The sequence below is a fragment of the Tiliqua scincoides genome, chromosome 5 (assembly GCF_035046505.1).
Source record: "Tiliqua scincoides isolate rTilSci1 chromosome 5, rTilSci1.hap2, whole genome shotgun sequence".
In the NCBI taxonomy this organism is placed as follows: Eukaryota; Metazoa; Chordata; class Lepidosauria; order Squamata; family Scincidae; genus Tiliqua; species Tiliqua scincoides.
In genome coordinates, this window is record NC_089825.1 from 68,026,953 (window position 1) to 68,042,993 (window position 16,041).

Consider the following 16,041-nt stretch of genomic DNA (forward strand, 5'->3'; position numbering starts at 1 on the left):
CAGTTTGGAAATGTGTCTGATTCACATCCTAAACTTCCATTAGAATCAGTGTGAGGCTTTGGTTCTGTCATCCAGAAATAGGTTTTTAAGTAACAAGTGCTGCAGATGGGTTAAAACAAACTGGGTTGAAATATTGCAATGTTGCACCTGAAAGCTGTGCTTGGGACTGAGGAATTCAAAAGGGGATGCTAGGAGAAACAGAGCCCAGACCAAGACAACAGCATCTGACCTAACAAATCTCCGTGGCTTTCCCTTTGGGAACCAAGACCTAAGCTGGCCTTGGATCAGGCTCCCTCGGGACCTCCTGTCAGTTGTAACTCCCTGATGATGGAATTCTCAGGCCAACTGACTAACTGCCACCTGATCAGTCCTCATTCTTGTCCTCACAATAGTTAACCTTTAAATTTCTGAGCTTTATAACAGCAACATTACAAGCTGGATAATCTGCTCACAAGTAGGTATGCCGCAGAATAAGATTAGTGGCTGTTGGGGTTGGGTGCAACTGTATGCTCAGCAGCATGCTGGCATCCTGCAAAGGGGGGCGAGTCACCAAGGCTGCTTCAAAGAAGGGGGCAGTTGTTCCCTTTCCTTGGGGCTGCATTGGCACTGGAAAGTTGTATAGGATTGGGCCCACAGTGTCCTAGTGGTCGACATAAGCCACTAGTGAGCATAAGCCAGCAGTGTGATGCAGCTACCAAAAAAGTGAGTGCAATACTGGGCTGCATTAACAGAGGCTAGAGTCCTTGAGATCATGATCATGCAAAGTAATAGTTCCATGTTACTCTGCAGTAGTCACACATCACTTGGAATACTGGGCATCTCATTTTAAGGAGACTTAAGCTGTACGGAGGGCAACTGAGATGGGAGGAAACCAAGTTTGGAAACCAAGTCCTATGAGAAACTTGGTATATTTAACTTGGAAAGAAAAGAACTGGATACATAGATAAGACAGAATGATGATCAGCACTAACTTTAATAGCAATGAATCTTGTTGAAAAGGAAGGCCAAACTGAGATATACTGTCTTCAAATACCTGAAGGGCTGTAACATGGAAGGAGCAAAATGTCTCATGGAAAAGGACTGGAATCAATGAGTTTAAGCTATAGAAAACTATAGATAAGACCAATGGTTCCCAAATGGGCAGGAGGTCTGGTCTAGAGGGTAGAGCCTCCATCTGCCTGAAGATAACATCCACAAGGTCGCCAGTTCGAGGCCACCGGCACCGTGCGACCTTGAAGCAGCTGACAAGCTGAAGCCGAGCTATTTCCATCTGCTCTGAGCGTGGGAGGATGGGGGCCAGAATGTGAAGCCAAATTGGAATGAAACACCTTGAATGTAGTGGTTCTTGAAAGAAAGAACCTTCTTTCAATTGTAAAAATCCCTATATTATAAGGGATTTAAATAAAAGCCTGCCTATGTAAACCGCCTTGAATAAAGTCTTGAATAAAGACCAAGAAAGGTGGTATATAAATACCTGTTGTTGTTGTTGTTGTTATTATTATTATTAACTTACTGTGGTCACAGCACCCTCACAACCTGTTCTTTGTGGCTTAGCCAGGTGTCACCATCTTGCTGGATTTCACAAGATCCAAGAGAGTGACACCCAGGAGAACAGGTAAAAGAGGCCATCAGAGACATCCTAAGCATCCCTGTGAGTGCACACTTTGGGAAGTCCTGGGCTACTAGTTGATTGCCCTTTTGCAATCAGAAAAACATTAATTTTAACTGTCATGATTAAATAAAGATATTACTATCAACCCAAGAGATCACAATACAACTTTTGAGCTATATCAATAAGAAAAACTTTCACTGCTGTTCTAGCCCATATAAACTCACAATAATTAGTTTCATTTGCAACTGGACTTCCTTTTCAACAAGATTCATTGCTATTAAAGGTAGTGCTGATCATCATTCTGTGTCTTCTCTATGTATCTAGTTAAGACCATTAATCACCTCTAGAAATATACGACAAATACACCCTATTAGACTTAGCTGGTGACAGCTTTGAACTTTAAAAAAAGGAAAAGTAATTTAATTGCCATCCTCAGACTGGACACAAGCTTCCCAAGTTCCCATCTGGAAAATGAAAGTCAGTACTGTTCTCAACAGACTGGGCATAAAACCCTATCACTGTCTTACTCATCACCAAGTTATGAAATGAAAATGCAAAAGCCCTCCTACCAGAGTGTGTGGAAAACCACAAAAGAAGGACGGATTTATTGACTGAAAAAAGGTGCTGAATTAAAACTCATTGGGAAAGCTTTATAGATGAGCCACAACTGTTTGAAAGATGGCAGATGAAGACTTCTCTGATAACTCCCAAGCTATTTTCAGGATGGTGTAACAAAGAACCTTTCTGTGATCCTGCACAGAGAAACCTGCCTGTAATTATAACTCAGCTCTGACAGGAGACCTTTGTAAACTAGGAGGGTGGCAATAGAATGAGAAATCACATCAGCATTTCTGCATTAGCACTCAGAATTAACATTCCAAGTTGAGAAATTTAAAATACAGTTATACCTTAAAATTAAATGTGTGATCTACTCTTTATTTTTTATCTTAGATCAAATAAATTGAGCTTTGCATTTCACAGATCTACAGCATCCCATTCAGACACATTCATCCCATTTCTAAAATGCTACTATTCAATTATCACAGCAGTTCTCAAACCCTTTTAGCACTAGGACTCACTTTCCAAGACCATACTCAATTGGGACCCGACTAGGCTTACAAACTTTTTAAAGAAGGGAGATCTAGAAAGAATATTTTTATTTATTTACAAGTAATAACAACCAGAAAAAAGATGCTCAAACATCTCTCTCTATATTTACACATGCTTGCAAACTGCAGGAGCTGAGCTCTTTGTAGGGCAATTAGCAGCCTTCTGATTTTTGAATAGCCTCAGGGCTTGAGACAGTCAGTTATCTTTCCACTGCCTGTGTTTTTGCTGGAGGTTCTGCTCTGTGCTACTGGTGACCCACGAAAAATTAGGTTGCAACCCACCAGTGGGTCCTGACCCACAGTTTGGGAACTGCTGAATTAAGAAATCAGTTTCTCTTGTTGAGGAATTGTTCCCAACACTACACAACTCTTTGTAGCATGGCCAACATCACAAATGCATTATATGTTGAAAGTCCACAGCTAAAAGGCATGTTTTAGCAAAATGTCTATACCATTTTCCTGAGTCAGGCAGGTAGCAAACTGTAGTTGATGGATCTGTTGCATAACCTGCAACTGATGCTAAAACTAGTACCTCTAAAAAGCTTTATACGTAGATGGTCTTAGAGTTTATCATGATCAAGCTGAGAGGTTCTGAGGCAGCTTTAAGAAATCTTGAAACCCTCAGGATGCAACCTGTGTCACTTATTGCCAACCACAGGTCCACACAACTTAGGAGCCAATATGGTGTGCTTATAACCCGTAAACGCTTCTCTTCCACCCATTCCCAGATCAATATGATCAAACAGCCAGAAAAGGAGAAGGCAATTCCCTGGCTTCAGATCCTTTACCACAAAACCAAATTCCCTTGAGGTAGCACTCTCCCTTGGTCAGTAATACACCCGCACTCCAACTTCAAAATAAGTAATTTATTTTTAAGATAAAAGTTAGTCTCTTCAGGTACACTTCTGGCTCCTTTCCCAAGCCTCCCACAGAGGTGGAAGGAGAACAGTTACATACAGAAGCTCCAAGAAAGATTAATTGCATCTACAACAATACAGAAAATAATTAAGCTAGCTTATCTAATCTACATACTGAAAAGCTAGATCACCTGGAGCTGTAAACATTATTCAGTCAAACACTCCCTGGCACCACAGCACACAGCTTGAAAGCACATGCTCAGTTTTACAGTCCCAATCCTCAAGCTGGCCAATACACCAGATTTTGTAGTCTAAGGACCAATACTATTCCTCACTGGCGCCCAATGGTACAGCAGTACGAAAATGGCCACCGCTGTTTACTGTGGGACCAGTGAAGATGTCAAACGTCTCCTTGGGGTAAGGGAACATTGGTTCCTTTACCCAACATCAAGCGCAGCTGGCCCTGACAGATCTACTGAGATCTGCACCAGCCACTTGAGAACCATGTCGGGAAGCTCTGCTCCAGAGGGGGGAAAGGATCTAGCAGCAGCCTCTAAATGAGTAAACGATCTTCTCCCTTTCATAGCCCCCACCCACCCACCCACAATATATATAAATATGTGCATTTTTGCTGCTGCTGAAACATTTTGCAGAAGTCATTGACATTTGACTCAGCAATAATTTTCATATTTAAAGTCAGACAATTCACAGGTTTGAACTATACCTGATAGCATCTGTAGTTCTGAAAGTTTTTGTTTCAAAGAATGAGGTCTCGTTGGCTTATGCACTTTCAAGAGGGAAGAGTGTCCTTTAAAAATAAAAACAGACATTTTCAAAACCTACATATGAACATGGGCATGCCTGTATTTACATACTTTTGCACTCTTGCTGGGCTGTATTCACAACTGAAATGTTAACGTGTCCCTAGTATAATTTCTCATGGGCTAAATAAATATAACTACACATACATGCACCTAATCTAACTTTTGAAATTGCTTATTGCTTAAAAAAATACACAAAGTGACCAGACTGATATCGTCAAGGAACAAAAATGTTTTTCTTTTATTTTTTCCACTGCCAGTGAGTTGGCTGGATCCCCTCATTCAAGTGCAGTGCCCTTTAATAGTGATGCGTGCTGCACCATCATAATATAATAAAATAATGTAGCAGTTCCCAAGCTGAGTCAGGACCCATGGCACAGAGCAGAACCTCCAGCAGATGATGGAAAGATCAGATAACTGATTGTCTCAAGCCCTGAGGCTATTCAAAAATTAGATAGCTGCTAAGTGCCCAGGAGCTTGAGTTCCTGAATTTGCAAGCATTTGTAAATATAGAGAGATAAATGTTTGAATGTCTTTTTTTCTGGTTATTATTACTTGTAATTAAATAAATAAATAGTACTAATTACTATTTAATACCAGTACTAGTATTATTTTGGTACTAATAGTACCAAATCAGTGGAAATAGCTTTAAAGATCCACTTCCAGGCTTCTTGCTCCTCTGTTGTCGACCCAGAATGTATTGGTATAGATGCATTCAGCTACTAGATGGGGGGGAACAATGTTATCTAATGGAATGAAATGATGGCTGAATGCAGTGTAGTGTCTATACCAACACATTCTGGGGTGACAATGGAGGAGCAAGAAACCAAGAAGTGGGTCTTTATAGCCTGCCTATGTAAACCGCCTTGAATTAAAGTCTGAGGAGAAATCTGACGACCAAGAAGGGCGGTATATAAATACCTGTATTATTATTATTATTATTATCTATAACCCCTAGAAGCTTGCAACCAGTGCAGTTCAACAGTACAAAGGCAGGAATGGGATTTTGGCACTTTTTTTCTTTGTTACAAGGCATTTAAAGGTAGATCCCAGTATCACTGGTGAGTCAAATCAGTGAATGCCAGATCAGTGGATAACAAGGCACAACCTGTTTTGGTGCCAGATTGCTTGAGGCCCTAGGGAAAAGCATTGCCCTGCCCTCCCATGCTGCCCCCTCCTTCCTTTTGATGGTGTATTAGGTGCTACCATTGCCACTGGTGCTCAGGATTCAGGTGCTGCCCAGCCAAGTGAATCCTCTAATGGCTGTAGGCCCTCACAACAAACAGCAGCAAAAATAGGAGGAATTTCCACAAAGGGGCCAAATAATTATTCACAAGGTCATGAAATATTGTTGAAAGCTCAAAATATTTCAGCAAATACAGGTTGAGTCTTTTTGTGATGTAAGACAGAGTCTTTAAGCAGACAATCCATCAATCAGTCTCTCCAGGTGCTTAGAAAGGCTTCACTCCAAGCTGAGCCAGCAACCCTTCTTTTCACCCAGAGCAAAGTACTTAATTATCTTTCTCTCATGTGCTCAGGGGAAAGGGAGGGATCACTTGTCTTAGAGTGAAGCCTTTCTAAGTGCCTGGAGAGAGAATAATTGATAAATTGTCAGCTGACTGCCCTCTCTCGAATTAACAAGGCTATTGATAAACAAATGTTTTCCATTAATTTAAAGGGCCCTTCTCATTCTATCTCATCGCATTGAGATAGAAAAATCCATGGATTTTTCCATGGGTGATGGATAATGGATAATTAGGTTATACCTGTAATTGCTTGCATGACTATCTCCACAACAGTAAGAAAAGCAGTTTTTTAAACTATGATTTTAAAGGGATGCATTTTTCCCCTTCTCCAGGGATCAGCACATTCCTTCTCATTTGCAGTGGCCATTCATGTTGAGTCAAATCTGTGTATAAAAAATCCATGTATAACAAGGACCTGTACGGCACACTCTCATGTTATAATGGGCCCACTTTGCAATCAAATCAAATTTTACCATATCATACCATACCATAAAGTTATTCACTTTACAGTGGGCTCATGACTGCCATCAACAGGCCCTCGCAGGTGACAGATAAGCTAATCAACAATGTGAATGCAAGCATTTGGTAGCTTCTTAGCAAACAGCAGAATTTTTAACATCATAGCTGTGAGCCTGGAGATAAGAATATCGCCAATGTGAATGCAGGCCTTCTAAGTAGCATCTCAGCTGGTAGCAGTATTTTTAATACTGTGGCTGTGTGTATTGAGGGAAGAATACAGCCTTGTAATTTGTGTTTTATAACAACATTGTGTAAACTGATAACCATACCCCCTTCAGGGCACAGTAGGTACCTTTTGAAGAGGGAAATAGCTTAATTCTGTGGCAGAAACTTCAACTTTCCGAGGTCTTGGAACAAATTGCCAAAAAAAAAAAAAAAAGGTACTGGGTTCACATTACTATATTTTCTCAATATAATGGTGTCTCTGGAACAGATAACCATTGTAAAGCCAGGGTCCACTGTAGCCGCCTTTGGGGGCACTTTTTGCAACAGTAAACTTTTACAATGGGAATATGTTAAAATAAGAACATAAGAACAGCCCCACTGGATCAGGCCATAGGCCCATCTAGTCCACCTTCCTGTATCTCACAGCGGCCCACCAAATGCTCCAGGGAGCACACCAGAAAGCAAGAGACCTCATTCTGGTGCCCTGCCTTGCATCTGGCATTCTGATATAGCCCATTGCTAAAATCAGGAGGTTGCACATACGCATCATGGCTTGTAACCCGTAATGGATTTTTCCTCCAGAAACTTGTCCAATCCCCTTTTAAAGGCGTCCAGGCCAGAAGCTATCACCACATCCTGTGGCAAGGAGTTCCACAGACCAACCACACACTGAGTAAAGAAATATTTTCTTTTGTCTGTCCTAACCCTCTCAACACTCAATTTTAGTGGATGTCCCCTGGTTCTGGTGTTATGTGAGTGTAAAGAGCATCTCTCTATCCACTTTATCCTTCTCATGCATAATTTTGTATGTCTCAATCATGTCCCCTCTCAGGCGTCTCTTTTCTAGGCTGAAGAGGCCCAAACGCCGTAGCCTTTCCTCATAGGGAAGGTGCCCCAGCCCAGTAATCATCTTAGTCGCTCTCTTTTGCACCTTTTCCATTTCCACTATGTCTTTTTTGAGATGCGGCGACCAGAACTGAACACAATACTCCAGGTGTGGCCTTACCATAGATTTGTACAACGGCATTATAACATTAGCTGTTTTGCTCATGAACTGAATCTGATGCACTCATGAAGCTAGAATTACATTCCAAAATTTGAGGAAACATTTCAGCTGAATGAGATCCTCAACAAATGGCTTCTTAGCTCCCCAAACCAGGTGCCCAACAACATTACCATATATTTGCTTCAAGGTAGATGGCTTGTGCATGGAATGAACAGTTGGGCTGCTTTTGTTTGTAGACTTGTGGCTTTTGCCTGAGGAAACTGGTTTCACAGAGGTACGGTTCAACTGCTTCTTCCAAGCGACCTCAATGCAAAAAGTAGCCATCTCTAGTCTCCATTTGTCTTCATCTTCCTTGCACTGCTGCATAGCATGAAGAAGCTGAAGAAACTGCCTTCTTAACCGGTAACTGGATGGAGAAAAGGAGTGGAGAGAAGGGTGGAAATGTTCATTTTAAGTGACCTCTTTTCAACTCCCAACTTTTTCATTTAAAAAAGTGGTTTATGGTTACCTAAGCAACCCACACACTCTCCTCCCACTCTCTCTCTCCCACGCCCACACCATCCCTCCCCCCACTCTCACTGTCACCCACAGGGCCTCTGAGAGGAATTTTATCAGGGGGTCAAATTTTATTTTGAGCCCTTTCTGAAAGGGGATGGGTGGCAGTGATAGAATGAAGGCAAAACAGGCAGGCAGAAAGTGGCAGCAGCCGGAATAGTCCTTGGAGCCCAGGTCTACCAGTCTTCTCAAGGCAGAGCAGGCAGGTTTACCTGCCTGCCCAGCATTGGCAGCTAGATACGGAAAACCAAACACACTCTTAAGTCTCTCTAAAATCTTTCAAATATAGAAAATCATTGCAGGAGATTAGTATCATCATATTTAGGCTCATACTAGAATGGAAAGTGTCCTGTGTACACCAAAACTGACTTCTGTGACAGCTGTAGTCCCACAGCTGGGTTCCTGAGCTCCTATACACTCCTTCATGGTTAGCAGATCCACAAGCCAAAGAGCTACTGTAGCACGTCAGTTTCTTTCCAGATGTGACACTGTTAAGGAATGTATGCCTGGTGGGTATGGTTTGCGGCAGTAGTCGCCGCCATGTGCCCACGGTAATGCCACCACGTGGGCAGTGAGTGTGGGTGAGACTGGAAAATGTAAGATCCCAGGAAATTTCTGGGCCCCCTTCTTTGTCTCCTGGGCCCCCTTTCTGACCCTGGGCCCGGGTACAAATTACCTCCTTTACCCCCCTCTCCTAGGTCCTATTCTCCCATCCCAAAAAGCATGCCTGGAGGTTGGAGCAAGAAAGCCACACACTGGGAGGTTGAGACACCATGGTTGTTCTAGCCAGACTAGTTATTCTGGGGAAAGAAACGACGTTTAACTTCCCAGTTGACTCTGTTCAGTCTGCTGATAAAGGAATTGTACTCCAGAGGGGATTTGGATAGTGGCCAGAACCAGAAGAGGGGAGGCAGGAGGATCCAATTTATATTTGTATATTTTAATGCAACCCAAACAATGCAACCCAGGACAAACATGCAAGCAAGCAACATGGGCAGCCCCCCTTGATGCTGGCACCCCGTCTTGAAATGGAGGACATTTTGAAATTATTGAAAATTCCTCCTGGACCCCAGACAGAAGGTTGAAATGTAGGACATGCCCAGGCAAAGGAGGACATCTGGTCACCCTGCTCAAGAAGCTTTATGGCTGAGTGGGGTCTTGAACCTGGATCTTCCCAAACCATCTTGGCTCACAATATATTTGATATATGTTGGTGCTTTATGTTTTGTATGTCTATGATGGACCCTGCCCCCTTCACTTTCACCCAGGGGAGTACAAAAGGGGAGTTATCCCAAGGTGGTGCTTCTTAGAGGTGACAGACCAGATCCGGACAGGGAGGCTCTTGCAGAAATTGAAGATTTACTGTTGCCAAACAAATCAAGGCCCTTCACATTAGGGTTCAGTCTGTAATTCCCTATGGAGTGGGCAAATGAACAGCCACTCAACTTCTTTTCCCACCTTAGGTCAATCAGTGTGCATTGCTACAGTGTTGTTCTGCCCCCTTTTCCTTCCAGGCCCACTGGAGAGGTGGAGAGTGACACAATGATAATATGTACTAACTTTTGAAAGGCAGAAGGAGAGAAGCAGGAAACAAAGTGAAGCAAGACAAGGCAGAGGGAGTACCACAGTAGGGAGGGTAGGCAAGTGGGTGGGAGACTGACAGGGTCTACTGAAAATTGGGGGACTTGGTCAGAGTTTCTGACAGGATTTGCCTCACCAAGGGTCCCTAGCCTTTGTTACTGTTCAGACTGTACAGGTTTGGGCCTCAAAACAAAATTGTGATGGTGGCAGCAGCTTCAGATGGGGTCATAACTCACGTCTGGTTAAGACCCACCTGTGGAAGGGTGGAAAAGGGCAAGCAGATCTAATATGCATCCAGTATGGTGGCCAAGTTCTGTTCCACCTGCTACAGGCCTTCTGCCACCAACTCTAAGGTTGGCCTCTTGTTGCTCACAGTATGCCAAAATTTCTAGCTTAACCACAGTGGTAGATGTTAAGCCTCTTTGGCATCAAGATGATATTTTAAAGAAGTAATTAAAATGAGATAAGCTAGGCAAGAAGAAATCATAAGTGTCCCCCACCTTCTCCAAGTCCTTTGAATAATGGCAGCAGCACAGTTCTTCTCCCGGAAGAGCTCTTTCCTTGCTCTTTCCTTCTCTATTACCTGCATCCGGAGCTCTAACGGGACAAGTTCAATATTTGGGCCCTTGTGCTGAAGAGATGACAGTTGATTCTCTGGATTTCTCACTACCATTAGAGTCTGCCTGCACAGTTTTGGATTGCCACCATGGTCATTGTGTATTGCCTGTCTGTTGGGTGCAAGCCTTGTAGTCCTTGCATTGTCAGTTAACAGAGGACAAGCCTTTCTGGTAACATCATTGTGTGTCACCTTGTTAGTCTGTGTAAGTGTCATACTTGAACTGTCCCTTCGTATATTCACATTTCCCACTTTGGCACTCCCAGGCCTGCTGGAGCCAGCTGGGGACCATCTCTCGGCATTTAACTCTTCATTTCTTGCTTTCAGTGGCTGTGGGCTGCCTTTAAATGCCATTTCACACTGCCTTGAGGTCCTTGTGCTTCTATTAGTGCAGTTACTGTTCTGAACACAAGCTGCTGTTTCTGCACAATGGTTAACACAGCTGTTTATTGACTGACTTTGATCTTCTGATTTCTCCCCAGAGCTGGCAGCTTTACTGCTGGAGTCAGGTCTTGTGCTGCTATGCCGAAAGGTGCCTTTTGTTCTTGGTGTAGGTTCTTTGTGTTTTTTACAATCCATGCCTGAGGTAGCAGATATAGTTTGATGCTTTGCTTCAACCTGATGCCTGGATGCATCTTTTTCCTTATAAGAATGGGAAGGGACACAAGCAGACTTGCTTTTGCTGTGTATCCTGGATATCTCTAGTGAGAGAGAAATGGAAAAATTATTATAACTTCCTAATTTCCCAATAACAGCATGTGATATTGACAAATATTCATCCCCAAATTAGTTATTAAAAACCAATCAAAAGCTTTTTGCCAACTTCAGAACTTTGAAACTTTGAATATTATTGTAGCATAAGCTTTCGTCCACTGCTTCAACAGTTGTATGGTTAGCTGCAGTTTGCAGAGAGAGAGAGAGAGAGAGAGAGATCTAGATATCTTACATTGAGAATAGAGAAAAAGGAAAAAAAAAGGAAAAGAATTGACAGCTCAACCTAACCCTGCAATGGCCTCCCACCTCCCTCTCCAAGCCCATGCCACTCTGCTAGAAATTGACTGAATAAGAACTAAGGAAAAGTATCCAAATGATCCATTTTAATATTGAAGCATACTTTTATTCTAAACAAAAGTAAATAAATAACTCCAAGTCTTAATCAAGAGCCATGAAATATTTCTGGTTGACAAGGTTGATACTTTTATATGGTAATAATTATAGGAACAGTTATACAAAGGATACTCTAAAAAGGCTTTCCTGGTCAAATGTAATTTATATCTCCCAAGTCCTGACAAAGTGCATCCTTTGCACTTTCATTTTGTTAGAATAAAAGGGAAGCAAATAAAAATACACAAAGAAAACTAATTATTACAGTGATGCCTGGACTGAGTCACACCCTCCTTTGATATTAAGGTAACAACGCTGTAAGGCACCAGAGGTCTTGAACTGGGGACTGTAGCCACCCTCCACATGACTGTGGCAACTTGACAGCACTGCAGATGCTCAGAGGATGGTACTGCAGTCAACAAATCAGCACAGATCAGGTGACACAAGGAGTTAACAGAGCTCCACAAGGCACATTTTTGCTGATTCCCCCCCTTTACCTCTGGGCAACCAGCTCTAACAAAGACTAATCTAGAAAGATTACAAACCCTTTTTTCTTTTGTGATCTTCACAAGGCAGCTCTTTGGAGTTACATTTGTCCCTGGCAGTTGCTTTCTTTGGCAAGACTGTAGATGAGCTTCTCCTGCTTTTTCCAGGCTGGTTTTGAGACCTGCTGCCAGAGGGAGGCCTTTTACAATGAGCATCACCTTGTTGAATGGAGTGCTGTGGTGTCAGAAGTGTCATGCAACTCTTCTCTCTCTCTGAAAGACACTGCTGATCCTGTTGCTGCACTTGAACCTTGCTGATCTTGGCGTTCTGCATTTCTTTCTGCAACCCTGTAGCTTTCCTTCTGTTTTCTTCCTCACGTTTCCTATAATTAATTTTAAAAGCTTATGAAAGTTCTGTTGAAGCTCAGCACTGGCAGCTAAGCAGGGTTTTGCTGTCCTTAAAATGTGAAACTTTTCAAAGACCGAATCTTAATTCATTTTAAATAAACACATCATTAACTACGTGTGCCCCAAATCATTCTCTAATGGGCTAATGCAGTGGTTTCCAAATTGTGGTTCCCCTCAGGCCCTGTGGAGAACTCACAAGTATGCCACTGGATGTCCCCAGTGGCCTCTTCTTCCTGGCTCTCCCAGGTGACACCATTTTGGATTGCATGAAGAAGAGGCCACCACAAAAGAAGGGTTCGGTAACTGTAGTAAGTTTGTAAACTGCTAGGCTAATGAATGCTACCCTTGTGATATCCCTACAGGAAAAGTCAGGCTGAAATACAATACAATACTGTATTGTAATTGCATTACTGGATTACAGCAAAAGTTAAAGAGATTGATCCAATCACAGCCAAATATCTTTACAAGCTTCATCATTTCAATGGCTGAGTTAAGGACATACATAATACATCCTAGCACCCTGACCTTGCAGTATCCAGAACACTCTCCCCCCATATAATTTAGTCAGGGGGAGAAAAGAGCAGAACAGTGGAAGCAGCAACTAAGACAATTCTGCACCATTTTGATAGTTGGAGGGGTGATGAGTGCTTACCATTCTACTTCCTGCAGGTCTGGTGAGAGCGGGGGTAGGGGAAGTTGGGTGAGGGGGCTTTGCTCTTGTTTATTTTCTACGTAAGATGGGTGAGAGCTGTCTTAGGTTGAGTGTGTCTGTGCTAGTATGGAGGATTGTTGCAATTGTGAAAGGGTCCTGGAGGATCATCTCCAGTTTAATTATCCTCTCCCCCCCCCCCCACTGGCACCCTGTGTTTTGATCTCAGGGATGGTGCTACAGTTTACAGGATGATGGGCAAAGGGAGTTTTGGCGGTGGAGGTAGGGCAGGTCATTACAGGAGAAGGAGGGTTGGTCAAAGGCAGACCATCCCTCTTTCTGGTCCTTCCTCCTCCCTTGGGGCCCTTTTTGGCCTAGTGACAGCCCTGCATGCTTGAAGCTGCTGCTTTTGCATGCCAGGTCTGTAAACAACAAGACCAGCCTGATGACCTGATCATGGAGGAGTGTGCCAACCTGGCTTGTATCACAGAGACCTGGTTGGCTAAGGCTGGGGGAGGGGTTAATCTCACCCAGCTGTGCCCACCAGGTTCCTGTGTACTGCAGCAGCCACAGCAGCAGGGATGGGGTGGTGCTGTTGCTTTGGTCTACCTGGGGTCTATTTCCCTTACTAAGTATTCTGCTCAGCAGTGTGTGGGTGTCGAGTGCCTAAGTGAGCTGGGCAGGACAGGGATCCTGCTAGTGTATCAATCTCCTAGCTGTACAGGGGACTCCCTGTCTGAGCTGGCTGGACTGGTCTCAGCTTTGGTGTTGGAACTCCCCCGGCTGATTGTGCTGGAGAATTTCAACATCCAGGGTAGGTCCAGCTTGGGACTTCCTGGCTACTATGTCAGCCTTGGGCCTGTCCCAACTAGTGAAGAACCCACTCAGATTCGACTCAACTTAGACACCATTTTAACAGAGTCTAAAGATGTCCCTCAGGCAACTGTCGGTCCAGTGAGTTGGGATTCTTTTCAGTTTACACAGCCTGAGGATGTGAACAGGATTCTCTGGAGTGTAAAACCTGCTGCTTGGTTTCTTGACGCTTGTCCAGTGTGGCTATTATGTTCTGCCCAGGGTGGGTTGGTGGACTGGGTGGGGAGGATGGTAAATTTATCTCTCAGGGAAGGGGTGTTGCCAAAAGCCTTAAAGGCAGCAGTAGTTTGCTCTCTTCTGAAGAAATCCCCCTGGACCACTAGAGCTCTGATGGATTAGATTAAGGGTCAATGACATGATATGCACAAATACACGTAACGGTATGCCAGTGAACCTGGGGAGGGTGGTGAAAAGCAACTTTCCAAAGGAGCACTGAGAAGTATAGAAATTGCATCGTTCAATACAATGGAAACGCAACCTTTCTAGGTCCAGCTGCAGCAGAAAAAAAGCTTTGCTGGGAGGGGCATATACTCATTTATATATAGGATTTTGCTTTAGTTACTACCTGTGACCTGCACTAGACATTGCTATGCTAAGCTTCCTCTCAGAGTGCCCACAACAGCACACAGTTTCCAATTGTACTTACGTCAAAGAGACCTAAAAAAGTTCACCTTAACTCTAATTTGTTGCAAGCAAAAACCAAATCATTTGCTGCTAGCCACTTTGAGTGTTTTTCAGAAACACAGGTAATAATAAATACATAAATACAAGCATCAGATTAAAAACAAAGAATAAAACGCATTGTGGTTAAAAACATGTATTAAAATTGACAGGTGTGAATGTATTATTATGTGGTCCTCTGATATTTTAAACTTTCAGTTGTGTAACACGGTTTGTAGTCTGACACATGACAGGTTAGTTATGCAGCATGTCTTCATCAGTTCTGGTGATTCAGAAGCAACACCAAGAGATGCCATTTCAGTGCAATGTGTCAAGGAAAAGCCCTAACTTTATCTGTCATTGCTACCTTATCATGTATTCTCTGTACAAGCAGCTGATTGAACTTGGGTGCATGAAAAGCTGCTAACTGGGCCACAAGCTGTGATCTGGGCAGTTGAGGCACTTCAGCATTCACTTTGGCATTGACAGAATCGGCTCATTCTCAAATAATAATATTGCCACTGCACAAACAGGCAGCGTGCACAGCATAGATCTCTCTGCCATTTTGATCTGATAAATTAGGCCTTGCTATTCACAGCACAATTATTTTCTTTTCTTTCAAAGGACCACAGAGACTGCTCCTTCCCCCCCCCCCCACCATTCATTTTGTAAAAGAAATAAGACAGGTAAGGTACATTCAAACACAACAGAAGCCTTACCCTTGTCACTCCGTGTTCTATCTGTATATCTGACTAGCAGACCAACTCAAACAACAAAGACCTTATAGTACCTTAAAGACTCTAAAAAATATTGTGGTGTAAGCTTTTGTGGGCCAGAGCCCCTTTCAACAGGTTCATGAAGTGGTAAACTAAGCAAGTAGATTAGAACAACTACTTACAGAGGATTAATTTACCAAGTAGAACCAAAAGGACAAAAAATGGAAGAGGAGTATCACATTCCCATGCAGATCACAAATGAATACAAGATCCAATCAGTGTGGACGTGACCTACACTAAACTAGTAGTAGCAGCCACTGGTGATAAATTAGAACAAGTTAGTGTAAAGACCCAAAGTGGGGAAATGGCTTTTTGTAGTGAGTCACTAGCAGTTACTGTTCTACAGCATCAAAATTCACTACCAGATTCCAATTCAGCAGCTTCATGGAGTTCAAATTCAAAATAGTAGTGGTACAACCATATGTTGACCAGAAACATTTCAAACCATGGAACTAGGTGAAGTAGGAAGCCAGGGGCTCTGTTCTGCTACTTTCATAGTTTTTTAATAACTGGAGCATAAAAATAATATTTGATCATATTCAAAAATCCTGCACCTGAATCCTCCAGGTCTAAGTACAGCTTGCAAATCACTACACCATCCTGGCTCTCAGTTGGACCAGAAGAGCTGGACTGAGCACTGAGGCCACCAGTTGCCTATCTCTACAACATAATGTCATTTCCTCAATGCTTACGTAACTTTTCATGATTGTCCACCTTCA

At 42.9% G+C, this 16,041-nt stretch overlaps 1 protein-coding gene across 2 annotated transcripts in view; it reads right to left on the reverse strand.

The window, feature by feature from the left end:
- INVS (inversin) overlaps positions 1-16,041 on the reverse strand; it is a 107,161-nt gene that overhangs the window by 1,332 nt on the left and 89,788 nt on the right. For both annotated transcript variants that reach the window (XM_066627087.1, XM_066627086.1), the window contains 4 exons: positions 12,017-12,339; positions 10,252-11,068; positions 7,786-8,021; positions 4,303-4,386 (listed from right to left, as the gene is read on the reverse strand). In XM_066627087.1, the coding sequence (XP_066483184.1) occupies positions 4,303-4,386; positions 7,786-8,021; positions 10,252-11,068; positions 12,017-12,339 (1,460 nt within the window). The remainder of the gene's footprint in view (positions 1-4,302; positions 4,387-7,785; positions 8,022-10,251; positions 11,069-12,016; positions 12,340-16,041) is intronic.